Source organism: Cuculus canorus, chromosome 1, assembly GCF_017976375.1.
Source record: "Cuculus canorus isolate bCucCan1 chromosome 1, bCucCan1.pri, whole genome shotgun sequence".
Taxonomy (NCBI): Eukaryota; Metazoa; Chordata; class Aves; order Cuculiformes; family Cuculidae; genus Cuculus; species Cuculus canorus.
In genome coordinates this window covers 153,610,853-153,625,373 of record NC_071401.1, presented here as the reverse complement: position 1 = coordinate 153,625,373, position 14,521 = coordinate 153,610,853, and the positions used below count along the sequence as shown (strand labels likewise).

The 14,521-nt window shown below is 51.6% G+C and overlaps 1 protein-coding gene across 7 annotated transcripts in view; it reads left to right on the top strand.

Moving 5' to 3' along the window:
- CARD10 (caspase recruitment domain family member 10) overlaps positions 1-14,321 on the top strand; it is a 35,153-nt gene extending 20,832 nt beyond the window's left edge. For 6 of the 7 annotated variants that reach the window (XM_054072338.1, XM_054072323.1, XM_054072349.1 and 3 more), the window contains 20 exons: positions 12-230; positions 590-727; positions 1,003-1,328; positions 3,096-3,278; positions 3,572-3,727; positions 3,856-3,981; positions 4,156-4,350; positions 4,449-4,589; positions 5,313-5,428; positions 5,659-5,699; positions 6,377-6,497; positions 6,993-7,173; positions 8,017-8,140; positions 8,489-8,729; positions 9,033-9,102; positions 9,450-9,549; positions 10,030-10,188; positions 12,405-12,526; positions 13,159-13,274; positions 13,520-14,321. In XM_054072338.1, coding sequence (XP_053928313.1) covers positions 12-230; positions 590-727; positions 1,003-1,328; positions 3,096-3,278; positions 3,572-3,727; positions 3,856-3,981; positions 4,156-4,350; positions 4,449-4,589; positions 5,313-5,428; positions 5,659-5,699; positions 6,377-6,497; positions 6,993-7,173; positions 8,017-8,140; positions 8,489-8,729; positions 9,033-9,102; positions 9,450-9,549; positions 10,030-10,188; positions 12,405-12,526; positions 13,159-13,274; positions 13,520-13,727 — 3,083 coding nt within the window. In that variant the 3' untranslated portion in view covers positions 13,728-14,321. The remainder of the gene's footprint in view (positions 1-11; positions 231-589; positions 728-1,002; positions 1,329-3,095; positions 3,279-3,571; positions 3,728-3,855; positions 3,982-4,155; positions 4,351-4,448; positions 4,590-5,312; positions 5,429-5,658; positions 5,700-6,376; positions 6,498-6,992; positions 7,174-8,016; positions 8,141-8,488; positions 8,730-9,032; positions 9,103-9,449; positions 9,550-10,029; positions 10,189-12,404; positions 12,527-13,158; positions 13,275-13,519) is intronic. The other variant, XM_054072332.1, reaches the window with a different exon arrangement.
- Positions 14,322-14,521: the final 200 nt, after the last annotated feature.

The following is a 14,521-nucleotide window of genomic DNA, read 5'->3' as shown; positions in this document are numbered from 1 at the left end:
TTTCCTCCCAGCCCTGGAGGATGCCTCTCTCCAAGCCTGCACCCTCTCAGAGCAGGAGGAGGAAGAAGACACCATCTGGGAGAAGATTGAGAGTGCACGGCACCAGCTGACCCGTTCCCTAAACCCTGCAAAGCTCACCCCATACCTGCGCCAGTGCCGCGTGATAGATGAGCAGGATGAAGAGGAAGTGCTGAATTCATGCCGATTCCCTTGCAAAAGCAACCAGACAGGTGGGAGAAAGCACAGGTTTGCATTGGATGGGCCTGATTTGTAAGGGACAACCTGATTTTGACATGCAGTACATGCTACCCAGTATGTGGTATTGTGACCTCCTGGTCCGTCAGTTGTTCTCTGAGATGCTCTGCAGCCAGACCTCCCTCTCATCCTCTGTGGTCCTCTCCCAGGGTGCACACAGAGGAAGGCACTGCTCTAACCCCATTCCCTCCTCCAGCCATTTCTATTATTATGGATGGAAGCAGAACTGGTGGAGATGCTATCTTGTATCACAAAGCTGGCTGGTATTGTTTTGTCTCTGGTTTCATCTGAGAATTCAGATGAATTCATCTGAGCTCTTTATCTCTTCTTCCAGGTTACTTGATGGACATCCTCCGGCGCCGTGGGAAGCGAGGCTATGAAGCCTTCCTGGAGTCTTTAGAGTTCTACTACCCAGAGCACTACACCCGGCTAACCGGGAGGGAGCCAGCCCAGCGCTGCTCTATGATCCTGGGTAGGGAGAGGTGCTCTGTCCTCCTTTCAGCTGCTGCTTGCATGGGAAGGGTCAGAAATCTGTGCATGTGTGTGCATAAAGTCCTGGTTCATGCTACCTGTGTGCAAGGAATTATGAGTGTGACAGACTGTGGTGCCATAAACCTGGGCCAAGAAGGGCTGCAGGCCCACAGGAGAGCGTGCCACCCACTGATGGAAAAAAAAGCATTGGGCTGGTTTTAGGGGGTTATCCCTGTCTCAGCAGCCAGGACCTGATACTCCTTTGTTTCCTCCCAGATGAGGAAGGCCCTGAGGGACTAACTCAGTTCCTGATGATGGAGGTGAAGAAGGTTAGGGCTCAGCGGCAGGAGCACCTGCTGAAGGAGCACCAGCTCCAGGTTAAAAACCAGGCGTTGGAGCAAGAGCAGACCCGGCTGCAGCAGCAACTGCAGGAGCTCCTGAAGGTGCAGGAGCGTTACCAGCGGTTGAGAGAGGAGTGGGACTCCAACAGTGTGGAGCTGCTGAGGCTGAAGGATGAGAACTACATGATGGCCATGCGCTATGCACAGCTCTGCGAGGAGAAGAACATGGCCGTACTGCGGAGCCGGGACCTGCAGCTGGTGGTAGGACCCTGGGGAGCATGGGAATGGGTGGCAGGAGGTGACGAGGGACTGATGGCCGATGGAGATGCACATGGATGTTCTTGAGTGGTGGCCTATGAGCATGAAGGAGCTGATGGCAGGCAGATGTGTTGGGGTGCAGAACAAACTCCTTAGGGGACCCAGAACCAACTCACAGAGGATCTGCCACGGTGTTGCCTTCCCTGCCATCTCTTGGCTTTTAGCCTGGCCAGTGGCATCATGAGATGCTCTGTTTGCTCCTGCATGTGCTGGCTGCTCTGCTGATGGGTTCCTGCACTGTGTCTGGGCAGCATAGGCACATAGCAGGCATCTAATATTGTCAAGCTGTGTGTTTGTATTTACTCCTTCCCCAGGAAAGGGCTTTTCTTCTTTCTAGTGAGGATGGTGGCTGTGCAGCCACCCGCACACAGGGTTCTGGGTGTGTACATGCTGCCTGGATCTGCCCAGCCTGCCTCACCACTCATAGGAGTGTTTTGGCCCAGACTCTATCCCCCCCCCTTGCTGCTCCCCACCGCCTCCTCATCTCTGTCATGATGTTTGAGAGACTCATGCCGCATACCTGAAGGAATTCATGACACTGCTCTCCAGCTGCCAGGCTTTCACCTCCAGCAAAATATGCACCCATTTCCTGCCTGGGCAAGGTCAGCCCTGCCTTGATCCTATTAATAACCAATTTCCTTGGTGTTTTGCTGCCTCCTGGCATTCCCCCCACCAGTCTGGGCCTGGACCTCTCGCACCGCTCTGTGTTTGCCTTTCATTCCTTATCCTGCTCTGCCAGCTGCGGGATCCTCCCCGACTTTTATCTGGTATTCCTGCCAATTCCAGCTCCCCTGGGCCTCCTTTGAGCAGGGGGATGAATAGTTTGTGGATGACTGTGGAGTAAGGAAATCCCGCCGGAAGCAGAGTGGACCACCAGGTCCCACTCTGTGTTCTCCTCTTGGCTCTAAAGTCCAGAAGTGACCAATCCCTGAAAGTCATTCTAGGTCTTTTGGGTGGATTTGCAGAAGTCATCCAGTATATGGCTCCCTCCTTGGCAATTTTGGCAGTGCTGTTTAGTGCTTGGTGGCTTTGATAGGTTTCCACTACCCTGTTTGCTCTAAAAGCCTTATCTGGCTGTGAAACTCTGGTTCTCTGATGAATATCATCAGTCATCAGAACTTCCTTACTCCTAGAAGCAGCCAACCTTCTCTTTCTCCAGTAACATGTTGGTGGAAGAGTGTGAGAGCAGGTCAGGGTGTGATGATGCATCTGTGGTACCCTGCAGCCTCCAGCAGCTTGAGCCTCAAATGCTTCCCAGGCCAGAGGTGGCCTCCCAGAACTCAATAGCCTTCAGTGGATTTTTCTGCTGCAAGTTTGTTTCTCAGCTATTCTAGGAGTTCGGAAGCCTTTGAGAGACTCACAGCTGCTGGCCCTGGCAGTGTACCAGAGATCCTTGGTCCACCCATGCTCAAAGTCAGCCGCACTGAGGATGGCCCAAGGCAGCAAGAAAGTTGTTGCACCAAAAGAGGATCCTGAGACTGAATGCACTTATGCGAGTGCATGTTCCTCCTTTGCCCTGCAGGGAAAAGCTTTTGTGTGCAGCTGTGCTAACCTTGACTAAATGATCAGACAGTCCTTCCCGTGGCTGGCCAGCCCTTGCTTTCCTCACCTCCAGACCCTTTTCCTGCCCAGCACCCTCTGTTTCACTCTTCACTAAGACAGATGTGCGGGGCCATGTGTGTCAGACTGTATTTCTTCCCTGGGTTGCAGGTAGACCAGCTGAAATGCAAAGTGACCAGCCTTGAAGAGGAGTGCAGCCTGCTGCGGAAACAGGCATCTGTGCCTCCCCAGCGAGAGGCAGAGGAGCGAGGCCACTCTGATGCCATGTCCGAACTGTGGGCTGAGAACCAGCGGCTTACAGCATCGCTACAGGAGCTGCAGGGCATGTTGCAGGTACCTGACAGGGCAGAGCAGGCTTCAAGTCATCTCCTGTCCTGGTGCACTTCCAGTGCTGGTGACATGGGCATTGGAAAGATGGGGGAAATCCCTGTTCTTTCCTCTGAGCATATTTCTTGGCTGTGGTGTGGGCTGTTGCTTCTGGGTCTGGGCAGGGATGAGTCCTTATTTCCAGCTTTGTGACTCCTGGATATGCTTACAAGTGTGACTTTGTTCCTTGGACTGCGCAGTAGATTAATGTAGGTGTGAGGACGGTAGTTGTGCAGTGATGGCATCCTCTCACCTCCTAGACACCCGGCAAGGGCCCAGTGCCGGGCTCCGAGCAGATTATGCTGGACATCCTGGAGCATGACTGGAAGGAAGCCCAAGACGACCGGCAGGATCTCTGTCAGAAACTCAACTCCCTGCAGAATGAACTGCAGTGGGCTGAAGAGCTGAGGGATAAGGTAGAGCATCCATGACTGCCCCTGTCCCTGCACACTGAGCAGGACCTAGGAGAGAAGGGAGGGAGAGGGTTGGGAAGACATAGCAGTCACTTTCAGGAGGGCTTATGTTCACTGCCTGCTGTTGCTAGTACCTCCAGGAGGTGGAAGATCTGCAGCTGAAATACCGGACACTGCAGAAGGACTGTGATCTCTACAAGCATCGTATGAACACGGTGTTGCTGCAGCTGGAGGAGATCGAAAAAGAACGGGACCAGGTGAATTGCTTTCCTCTCCAGTTCTCCACCTTCTACCAGGACGCGGGCTTTTGTCTCTGCTCTGGATACCCTCTCCTTCCCCAGTGGATCTTCTTCACCCTTGCCAAGGGTGGGAGGTAGTGATTAGTAGTGCAGTTCTCTGCCTTTTCTCATTCTTGGCCTGGCTCCTTGCAGGCAATCCAGAGCCGTGATGGGGTGCAGCTACAATACTCCCAGAGCTTGATTGAGAAGGACCAGTACCGCAAACGCGTACGGACCCTGGAAGAGGAGAGGGATGAACTCTTAAGCAAGCTGAGCCAGGCAGAAGGGCTGAACAGCACGCTGGAGGTGCAGCTGCAGCGATGCCAAGGCAGCCGCAGCCAGAGCAAGGTGAGTGTGCCAAGAAAGAAGGGAGAACAGAGAAGGTAGAGGGCTAAGGACTGATTTCTGAGGAATGCAATGGGATGATGGAGTCTCTTCTTTCCCAGATGTGCAGCTCTTCCTACTCCCTTTGCTCCAACCTCAGCAGCACCTGGAGTCTTGTAGACAACTGTACCAGCTTTACAACTGGACTTGTGGATGCACTGGGAGCCATCCCGTTCCCAGGGGATTCAGCTGTTCAGAGCATGGTGAGCACTTGGCCATGAGAGGCTGAGGGTATTGGGGACCCACGCTGCTAAAGAAGGGCACAGAGGCTTTGGAGTGGGCTCATTGTGAGGCAGTGTCTTGGTGAAAGGCTGGGCATGGGGCAGTCTGTAAGGTGGGAGCAGAACCCAGATGTTTTCTTCTCTTAGTCTCTGACAAACCAGGCAATGCTGCATTATAAAGTGTATAGCACTCAGCTGGGTGAGAAAGAAGAAGAGAAACTTTTCATCCCCTATGACACCCTAGATATCAACAGCCCCATGTAAGATGTTACCCTGCCCCAAAAGCTGGTCAATCTACACATGCTGGGGGAGAAATCCCAGCTCTTTTGAATCTCGTAGCAGCATCACATTGTTTTTAATGGTCCTTATCAATTTCCCTTTGACTCTTTGAGCTCTCATCCTTGAGCACCCTAAAGTGGGTAGTCCTACAGGTTACTTGCACCTCTGGGCATGTGTTGGCTAAAAGGAGATACAACGACAAGGCTGTACTTGTACATCACAAGAAGATGGAGATGAAGTGTCAGGCATCTCCATCTCTGCTCTCTCCCTGGGAAGACAAGGTGCCACTGGGTGTTTGGAGGGATGTGGGTGATCCTGGAAAGGCATGTGGTACCCTAGGAGCTGTTTGCAACCTAGGCCAAAGGAAGGGGAGAGGTGGTGGTGGATGTTGGTGTTAACAGGTGTTTGTCTTTCACTCTGCCCAAGGATGTTACTCCTGACAGCGAGAAGGATATCAATCGCCTTTCCACCTTTCCCTTCCCACCTTGTATTGGCTCCATCCTCCGTCGTCAACGGGAAGATAGGTGCATGCCATACAAAAGGTGATTACCGGGGTCTGTTTGAGACTGCGTCAGGGTTGTGGGGGCCAGGAAGAGCAGGCTGGCAGGGGAGGAGGAAATCTGGTGTGGGGATTGGGAGTGGGAATGCTGGCTGGGAGTGGGAACGCTGGCTGGCAGTTGGGGGAAGGCCATTGGGATAGTGTTGGGAACAGGAACATACAGACTTTGGAGAAGCTGCTGCCTCACAGCTCACCGTTTTGTCTCCTTTGTAGCTTGTCCTGTGGCTCCTTTAGCAGCATTGAAGATGCAACAGGTACCAGGGTGGGGGCTTTCCCCAAAGGACTTAGCTAAAAATAAGTGATGATTATGGGGAGAGGGGTTGGAGAACTAACCCTCCCTCGCGCCTTTGGTTTGTGCAGCTCACTGTTAGGGCTCTGCACCCACAGCAGAATGCTATGGACTTACACATCCTGTCTCTTGCTATGCCAGGCACAGCAGCTGGAAAAGCTGTTTTTTTCCTTTGCAGAGCAGGTAGCTATTCACATCAGCTCTGTTTAATTCCTAGAGAGCTGTGTTGATGTGGAGTTGGAGGAATAGGTAATAGAAGAAAGAAATTCCTTCACCTTGGGGTTTTATTGATTCTGAGTGATGGGTTTTAAATCTCCTGGAGTGGAGCTCCTGGTGCTGGCAGGTCTTGTGATGGGTGCTGGTGGCTGATCTCTGGGCACATCCAGGTGGTCTTGACTGCTGCTGCCTTCTGACTGAAATTCTGATTAAGGGAGCGAAGACTTGTTTGTTCTCAGGAGACATGGGAAACCCTTTCCAGGAGGGTAACGGTTCAAAGCCTCCCTGAAGCATCTGTTTCCCAGCCAGCTATTAGAAAATACCCAGGAGCGGTGTGACAGACCCTTATCGCCCTGAGAACATAAGCTCCCTGCAGCAGTCAGAGAGGTCATGTGCCCTCTCTCTCCCTCTTGCTCTCTTTCCTAGGCAGTGGTTTTGCTAGTGCCTCGCTTGGGGCCTTGTCCTCTTCTTCCAGCAGCACCTGTGCCAGAGTGAAGTCGGAGATCTGCTTGTCCACACTTCCCAGCCGCAAGGAGATCACTAGGAGGTGACTGCTGCTCTCTGAGCTAGGCATTATGGGCAATCTGCTTGGGGGGGGGATGTTCTACAGTGCTGGGAGACGATGCTTGGTAGACTCTTCCTTTCTGCCTCCCCTCCCTGCAGACTCTTTCTTTCTAGTGGTAGAAGAGAGAAATAAAGATCCTATAGTCCTTGCTTCCTAGCAGGACTCCATTTTTTTTGTGCTGTCCGTGTGTTGTGGCAGGGATGGAGGTGTTGCCCTGGGTTGGATACACACCTGTCTAGGTACAGAGAGGACCAGAGCAGCACTGCTTGTCTTTAGTGTTGGGGCTGGTGGGGTGGAATGGCTCATGGGAGTTCATAAGCTCTGTGTCCCCCTCCTGGTGATGGCTGTGAATCATGAGCTCTGGATCACAGTGCTCTGTACAATTAACACCCTGTTGCTGGATCCAAAGCATGGGGGACCAGTTCTTAGAAAAGACAGCAAACTTCAGTTTTTGGACTTGGCATTTCTCCTCACCAGGTCACTGGTGGTACAGCTCACTAGCATGGGTCACCCCCAAAACCTCTCACCCCAGGAAAAGAGGCTCAGAGAAGACATCTCTATCCTTGGAGGGAACAGCACAGGAATTTATGTCCACTGGGTCAAGCCTGGCTCACGGGTTGAGGATGCAGGACTCAGGGAAGGGTGCCGGCTCATTGAGGTGAGTCTGGGAATGGGCTCACTTTGTGGGTTTGCAAAGAACCTGGGATGATGCAAGTAATGTGGAATGATCTCCAGCGCAAGCTGACCTCTACCCAGCTTGAAGTCCACCTCCATTTCTCTTGTTTCCCAGAACTGCTCCCTGCCAAGAGCTTTATGCTGCCCAAACACCCATCCAGGTCTCGTGGCACTCAAGTGTACCTGTGCCTGTATAAATGCTGAGACCTTCTGAAACACTTCCGTCAGCTATGGTAGGGGAGTAACAAAAAAGAGTCACAAAGGTTAAGATGGCAATGTGACTGTATGTCCTTGGAGTTGTCTGTCACCTTGCAGTATTGCAGAGCAGTTTGCATCTTGCATCCCGCACATGCCTGTTGCAAAGTGATCAATTCTGGAGTGAAATTTCTCAGGCCTTTGTGACCCCTCCCCCCTCCCCAAGCTACAGAGAATAATTGCTCTGAAGAAAGCTCCTGGAGGGAGGGAAGGGCATTTGCTTTGGCAAGAATGACGCCACTTGAAATACAGCTGCACTACTTGAATTAATATCTCACCTGTAACTGAAAATAAACCAGCCCTTCTGTCCCAGATCCCACATGCGTTCATGCACACACATTTGCTTTCACAGCAGCCCAACATCCAGACTGGGTGGTGGTTGGCAGTGGGTATTTCAAAGGCAGGGGAGGGAACCAGAAGGCAGACTGAGGATGCCTTGTCCTCAGGTAGAGCTTTTCCCAGGCCTCCCTTGCTCTGTCAGATCTCTTGTATAACCCTGGCTGGTGAGGTTGCTGTGGGGGGGAGCCTGTTCTTCCAGCCACTAGGTCTAATGGCATCAAGTCCTTGCTAGCTGAGGGTGCCGTCGATGAAGGAAGAGGTTCTTTCCCTGGAGAACTGCACACGAGAGGTTGCCTACCTGAGCCTGCTGCATTGGGATGAGCCCTCCAGTCTTGTCTTTCAGATGGACCCGGAAGGTAAGGCCCTTGCAGCTGGGTCTCCTTTGAGTCTGAGCTTTCTGTCTCCCTTTTCTACCCTCCACCCAACCCTGGAGGTAAATCTCAGTTATTCTCTCTCCTCTCCTGTTTGGTCCTAGGCCAACACGTGTGACACAGGGGCTGGCTGTAGCTCCAGTAGCTTTCCCTGTCTGGTGTGACATGTGCATCCTCTGAGTTACAGGATGGAGGTACAGACCTTCTGTCTGTTTGCCTCCTCTGCACCCCCACCCCTATCTGTAGCATCACAGCTGTGCTGGGGACTTGCCTATCTTGTTGGTGACGGTTGTCTCGTGTGTCCCCGCTGGTGACCTATATTTCCTGCTTCAGGATACCAGCCTCTGCGGGAAGCCCTAGAAGAAGGGAAGAAGTTTTCTGGAGACTCATTTTATGTACGCACCAACCTGTCTCTCCTGGAGCTGTCAGACCCTTATGCGCTGTGTGTCAAGTGTCGGGAGATCCTCCACATCACAGACACCATGCACAAAGGGCGGCTGGAGTGGTACTGTTCCCGTGTCGATCCCTTGACCATGCGGGACCTGGACAAGGGGACAGTCCCCAACTATAGCAGGTAACCAGGGTGAGGAGGAAGGCAGGAGGTACCTGGGCTACCTGCCCCATTTCGCTGTTGTGAGCATCCCCTGGGACTCCTGAGGGATGTGGGCTGGCCTCTTGATAGTATGGTCTGTCCAAGCTTTGTAGGGGGGACCAAAGCAGTAGTTTGTGTGCCCTTGAGGAAGTGGGAGGTTGAGTAAGGGCTTTGATATGCCTGTGCTTCAGCAGGTCTCTGTGGGATTTAGAAAAGAGGGGCACAGCTGGCTATAGCCCCTCGGGGCTCTAGTTGCTTAAGTGCTTAACACATCTATCATTTCAGGGCTCACCAGCTTTTGAAGATCCAGGAGAAGGGCCAAATGCCTGGGCAGCAGAGGGGCCACAGAAATAACGTAAGCCAAAGAAGCCAGCAGTGAGAACTGTATGTGTGTGCTTATAGCCATCCCACCACCTCAGCATGCAATCTGCCCTGTTCTGTTTGCAAAACAGCTTGTATAGAGCTGGCAGCTGGTTTAGCAAGTGGAGCGGGAGCTTTCTAGTCCAGGCAGTGCTACTGCTCTTCGGCTGCTTTCCCGCTCTACACCTCCCACACTGAACCTGATGGGTGGCAGACCTGGTCCCATGCTTTTTGTATGTGTGCTCCATCCCCTTTGCCACCTGGTGTTCTGCAGCCAGCTTGGTGTATGCGTGTGTGAAATGGTCTGTGCTGTCAGCCTTATTGTCCTCACTTTCTGCTCAGCTAAAGAAACGGGCCTTGGACCAACTGCGCATGGTGAAATCCAAACCACAGAGGAGCCCAGAACAGCCCCCTCAGCAGCTCTGGCTGGACCCCTGCTCAGGTGAGCTGTTACCCCTGCACTTGCTCCATCACCCTTGTAGATTCAGTTGTTCCCTGTGGGCCCTGAAGAGACATTGGCATCTGGAATGCCTCAGTCTCTTTCTATAAGGATCTATAAGGAACCTCTATAAGGATCCTTCTTATAACCCTGCTAATGGGATTTTGGGAAGCTCATGCTCCTTTTCATAGGCTTTATGGGGTTTTCCATTGTTTCTGTTGTTCTTGGGGTCATCTAACTGTTTATTGAGAATAAACTCAAGGGAGTCTCCAGAAATGGGCAAGGAGGCCTACAGCCATGGTATCTGCCTGTGCGTGAGTATTGTAACCAGGTTAAGGTGTCTCCTGGGACATAGTATGGTAGGCAAGTGCCTCCATGAATCAAGATGAGGGGAACAGTACAGGAAGAACAGGATGGTCTGTGGCAGTCTTGTCACCCAAGTTCTTACCCTTTGGCTTTGCCTTCTTCATTTCTGTCTTACAGACCCGGACAAGAGCCTGAAGCCTTACAGCCTGGTGCGCCCTGTAGTGGTCAAGACACCCCGTCCTGTGGTGCTGTCACCTAACTGCATTGTGCCAAGGCTTGTTAGGAACCTGCTAGATTTGCCCACTTCTCGTCTAGACTTCCATGTGTGTCCAGCAGGTAGGCAGCAATGAGTGGTTGACATGTCCAAGGCTAATCTAGGAGCCTGTGGCTGAGTGAGGTAAAGTACTGAAATAATCTATTTCCCAAGGCTGCTTTTTCCCTTTTACCTCCTGCCACTTCTTAGCCATCTGGTGGGAAGCTAAGATGTTGCGCAAGGAGGTCACTTCTGCAGAGGCCTTGGTCAGTCCAATTCAGGGAAGAGGTGCTCTTAGATATGGTCTTATGGGACTGTTGGAGAGGACACGAGGTGTCTCTTCAGCCAGTAAGTTGAGGGTCTCTCAGTCTTCCCAGACAATACCCATTGACAGGTCACCTTTTTGGGATGACCGTCTGCAAGACATTCTGTACTATTTTTCACTGTAGCCTACACCTTTGGCCTACAGGGAATCCAGCCCTTCATTATGGTCTCCCAGGGCACATGAACCTCTCTCTTTACTTGAGTGGGTAGTGGTGGTATTGCCTTGCTGCTCTGAGTGGCTCTTCCCAGAGATGAAGCCCCTGGCTGAGGCAGAATCTGCAGGCTGACTTCATACCAGCTCTTCCTGTGATTCTGTGATTCCTCCCTGGGAATAAGATGATCCAGCTTTAGTGCTGTCATCCCTTCCCTTCCACCAATAGTGTTACAGATACACTGCTGCAGAGGTTGCTGGGGAAAGGGCTTTTCTTCCATAGGAAATGTTTACAGAGAACAACTCCTCCTTTCCTCCTTCCTTCTCCATGTTTTTCTTTTCCCCTTGTTTACAGTTCTCTCTTTGCCAACTGCAGGACTGAAAAATGAGTTGGTATATTTTTCTGGAGTGGTGGTAATGATGGAGGTAGTGAAAAATTTCTGGTTTGCTGAAAAAGGATGGCTTCGCAAATTTTGGTCACTGGACTCCTTATCTGAATGACTTCTCTGTATATCCTGCCCTACTGAGCCCTCTGCAGGGTCCTCCTCACACTGCATGGGGACATGTGTCAAAGCCATTACTGTGGCTGGGGAATTTACACTGAGGGCAAAAACTGTTCTCCCCTGTCAGTTTTTCGGGTGGTGAGGGAAGGAGGATGATTGGAGAACCCCAAGCCATTTCTCTTTACTTCACTGCCTACATTTTCCCTTGGAGAACTCTCCAGCCAGTGCAGAGTTAGTATAAGCCACCCCCCAAAGGAAACAGATGGCTTTGCAGGATCTGGCTCTATCTGGGAAGATAGAGCAGGATCCAGCTCTATCTACCTGTGCCACCAGATAGAGGTAGCAGAGGATGCCCAGCTAGCCTGAGACTTGGGAGAGCTGGAACATGCTTTGGACCCAATTCCAAACATGCCTTCTCCTGATTACATTACTTTATTGCTATTTTAGGGGTGAGCAGCTCCTAAAAAACTTGTTAGGTTCCCTGCTGGTGTTTCAGTGGCAGTGTAGGCAGCTGCCTAGGGCTGCATGGTCAGCATGTAGAGCCTGGCACCTGCTTCAGCCTCACCAGCCTATAAAGCCTGTGGCTCCTAAGTGAGGTCTCTGTGTGTGCATTGCCTCATCTCCTGGTGGGAGTTACCAGGGGCATCTGGTAGTGATTGCTTCAGCCACAGCAGACCTTGCTGTCCTGCCTCTACCCCCAGTTCTCTCCCTCAGCATTGCCTCTCTGCTGCTTTTCTGCTTGGCATTTGCTCTGCTGCCAGGTGCTGTCATTCTGCCTCTGAACAGCTGGAGGTGGCTCAGGCTCACAGCTGCAAAAGGAGGTTCAACTTGCCCTAATCTTCTTCCCACTCTTCTGCATCAAGTTATGTGCCCCCTTTGCTTTCCCAGCCCTGCTGCTCACTGGAGCCATCTATCAGCCCATGCAGCTCATAAACCCTGAAGAAAACCTACTTGGCAAAATAAAGTGATTATTTTTCTGCCATACTCTGTTACAGAGGGTGTGAAACAGTATGGCAGGGGGGAGAGAGGGATAATGGATATGAGCTGGCTGAGGCTGCTGCAGTACCACAACACAAATGCTACTGTTGCCCTGCAAGGTGTCTTCAGCTGTGATATCTTGCTTGTTCTGTACGCAGAAAGCTGCAGGAGATCCATGCCAACATGTAATGTTGTATAATTAGACTCGCTCTCCAGAATCCATAAACAGTGAACTCGATGAGCATCAGCATGACAGCAAACATGTGGGATCTAAGGTAGAAAGTATGTGTTGTAGGGAGAAGGGTCTGACATCTACCTTTTTGTATCTCCTCTTGGCTCACAGAAAAGCTGGCAGAAGGGGATCCCAACACAACCCATGGTCAGGAGCACCTTGTGTCTAGAAGTGCCCTCCAGGACCGGAGGGAGAGAAAGCAAATCCGCATGATCCGGGAGGCAATGGAGAAGGTGCTGAGCTGTTTGGTGTGGAGAGAAAGGGCCAGGATGGGGCACCCTGTTCAGATTGGAGGAGAGAAGACAGCTGGCAGAGGAAGAGGGAGGGCAGTTTCATGATAGAGGAGTTATTTACTTGGGAGTTGTGTAATTTGGAAGGTGTTACAGGTCCTGGGGTTGTAGTGCAGCAGATAGGGCTTTTCCCTGAGTCTCTGTTGAGCTCAGGTGAAAGAAATGGCAGCTGGGGATACATGGAGGACGCAGTGGGAAATGCCGTATGCAGAAGTGACCTCCCTGCTCTCATATTCCTTATCTTTGCCAAAGTGGCAACAGCTCTGCTCAAGACACACAGAGAAAAGGGGGAGCTATGGGTGACGATGATGACAAATGGGATGTGACAATGGGTTGTGGTCGAACGAGGGATCTGATGGGCTCTTGGGTTGGGTTGGCAGTGATGTAGTAGATGACCCTTCTCTTTAATTCTCCCCTTCCCTCTTGGCCCTGTCCATAAATCCCACATTTAATGGAATTACTATTGGAAAAGCAATGATATTTCACAGTAAGGGGTTTGATTTAATCTAACTGTCAGGGGCTGGGGTTATTTTTTCTCCATTTAAATCAGTAAATCTATTCAATTTCCCTTCCAGAATAAACACTGCCTGCTAGAGCTGGGAGTTCAGAGTGTGAGGGATCTAATTAAAAGCAAAATATACCCCATTGTTATCCATGTTGAGGTCACAGAGAAGAATGTTAGAGGACTCAGGTAAGAAAAGACAGAATGGCATGGATGGAGGGTATCATAGCACGAAAGAGGAGCCCTTGTCTCTGTTCAGAAAGAGAAACAAGGATTAGAGTGGGAATGCTAACTGCGTGTGTGTTGGGGTTGGCTGCTGTGAGGGCAAAAGGGCAGGAAAATTTGCTCTATGTGCATGTGAGGGAGCTTCTGTGTGTTTTTACCATGCGTTCTCTCTGTGCCAAAGGTAATGCTCATCTCTGTATTTTCCCCAGGAGCTTGCTGGAGAAGCCAGGCCAACGGGACTCGGAGGTGCTGAAGGTGTGCCGCAACACGGAACAGGCTCTTCACGCTCTGCCCTGCTCCTGGGCCCGTGTGGAGCCCCATGCCTGGAGCCACGCTGAGGAGCTGCCCAAAGTGGTCCGGGGATGCATCTTCCAGGAGCAAACCCGTCCGCTGTGGATTGAGGAGGGTGATGACTGAGCTGAGAGTAGTGGTGCAGGCACTGCCAGCTACTGTCCCCAAGAGTTGTTCTCGGAGGTTCCTGCCTCTCAGAGCTCCTCCAGGTAGCATCTCCTTTCTCCTCAAGGGGATGCCAGCAGCAGAAGCCCCTTAAGGGTAGACTTTCTGGTCCCCTTGAGGCCACCAAGAGCTGGGGAGTAACACGTGCTGACTCCCTACTCTGCGTTTTCTGTATTTTACTAGAGATGTCTTCCACTGTCATGGTGGAAATTGCCCTCATGGGCTGTTCCTCATCATTTTGGGATGCCCTTGACTTTGGTACATGGTCAGATTGCCAGATCTGGAATGTGTAGAAACCGTGTGGAATCAGGCTGTGTAGGAGCATTTCTCAGACACATTTGAAGCCCTTTTCCCACCACCTCTGCCCTGCAGCACTGTGTGCTCCAGGTCTCCTCTTCCCCTGTCTACCTCACCTCTGGCCCCACAGTGCAGGGAGCATGGCTGGAGTGACACTAAGCTTGCAACCAACCCTTGTTTTATAGAAGCTGTATTCTTTATTGCTTGTAAATTATTAATGGAGCGTTTTATTGGCAAACTGCATATAAAGGAGAATTAAATACCATTCATAATGAGAATGGGTGGCAGGCTATGGACTTCTGTGTTACTGGGAAGTTTTGGGTGATGCACAACAGGGTATATTTGTCCTCCTCTAGCTGAGGCTCAACTGCCCAGCCCTCCGTGGGAAGGAGGGAGAACTGCTCTTCCTGTTGTAGGACAGGAAGAGGTGCAGGAAGAGGACAGGTTGAGCATGCCAC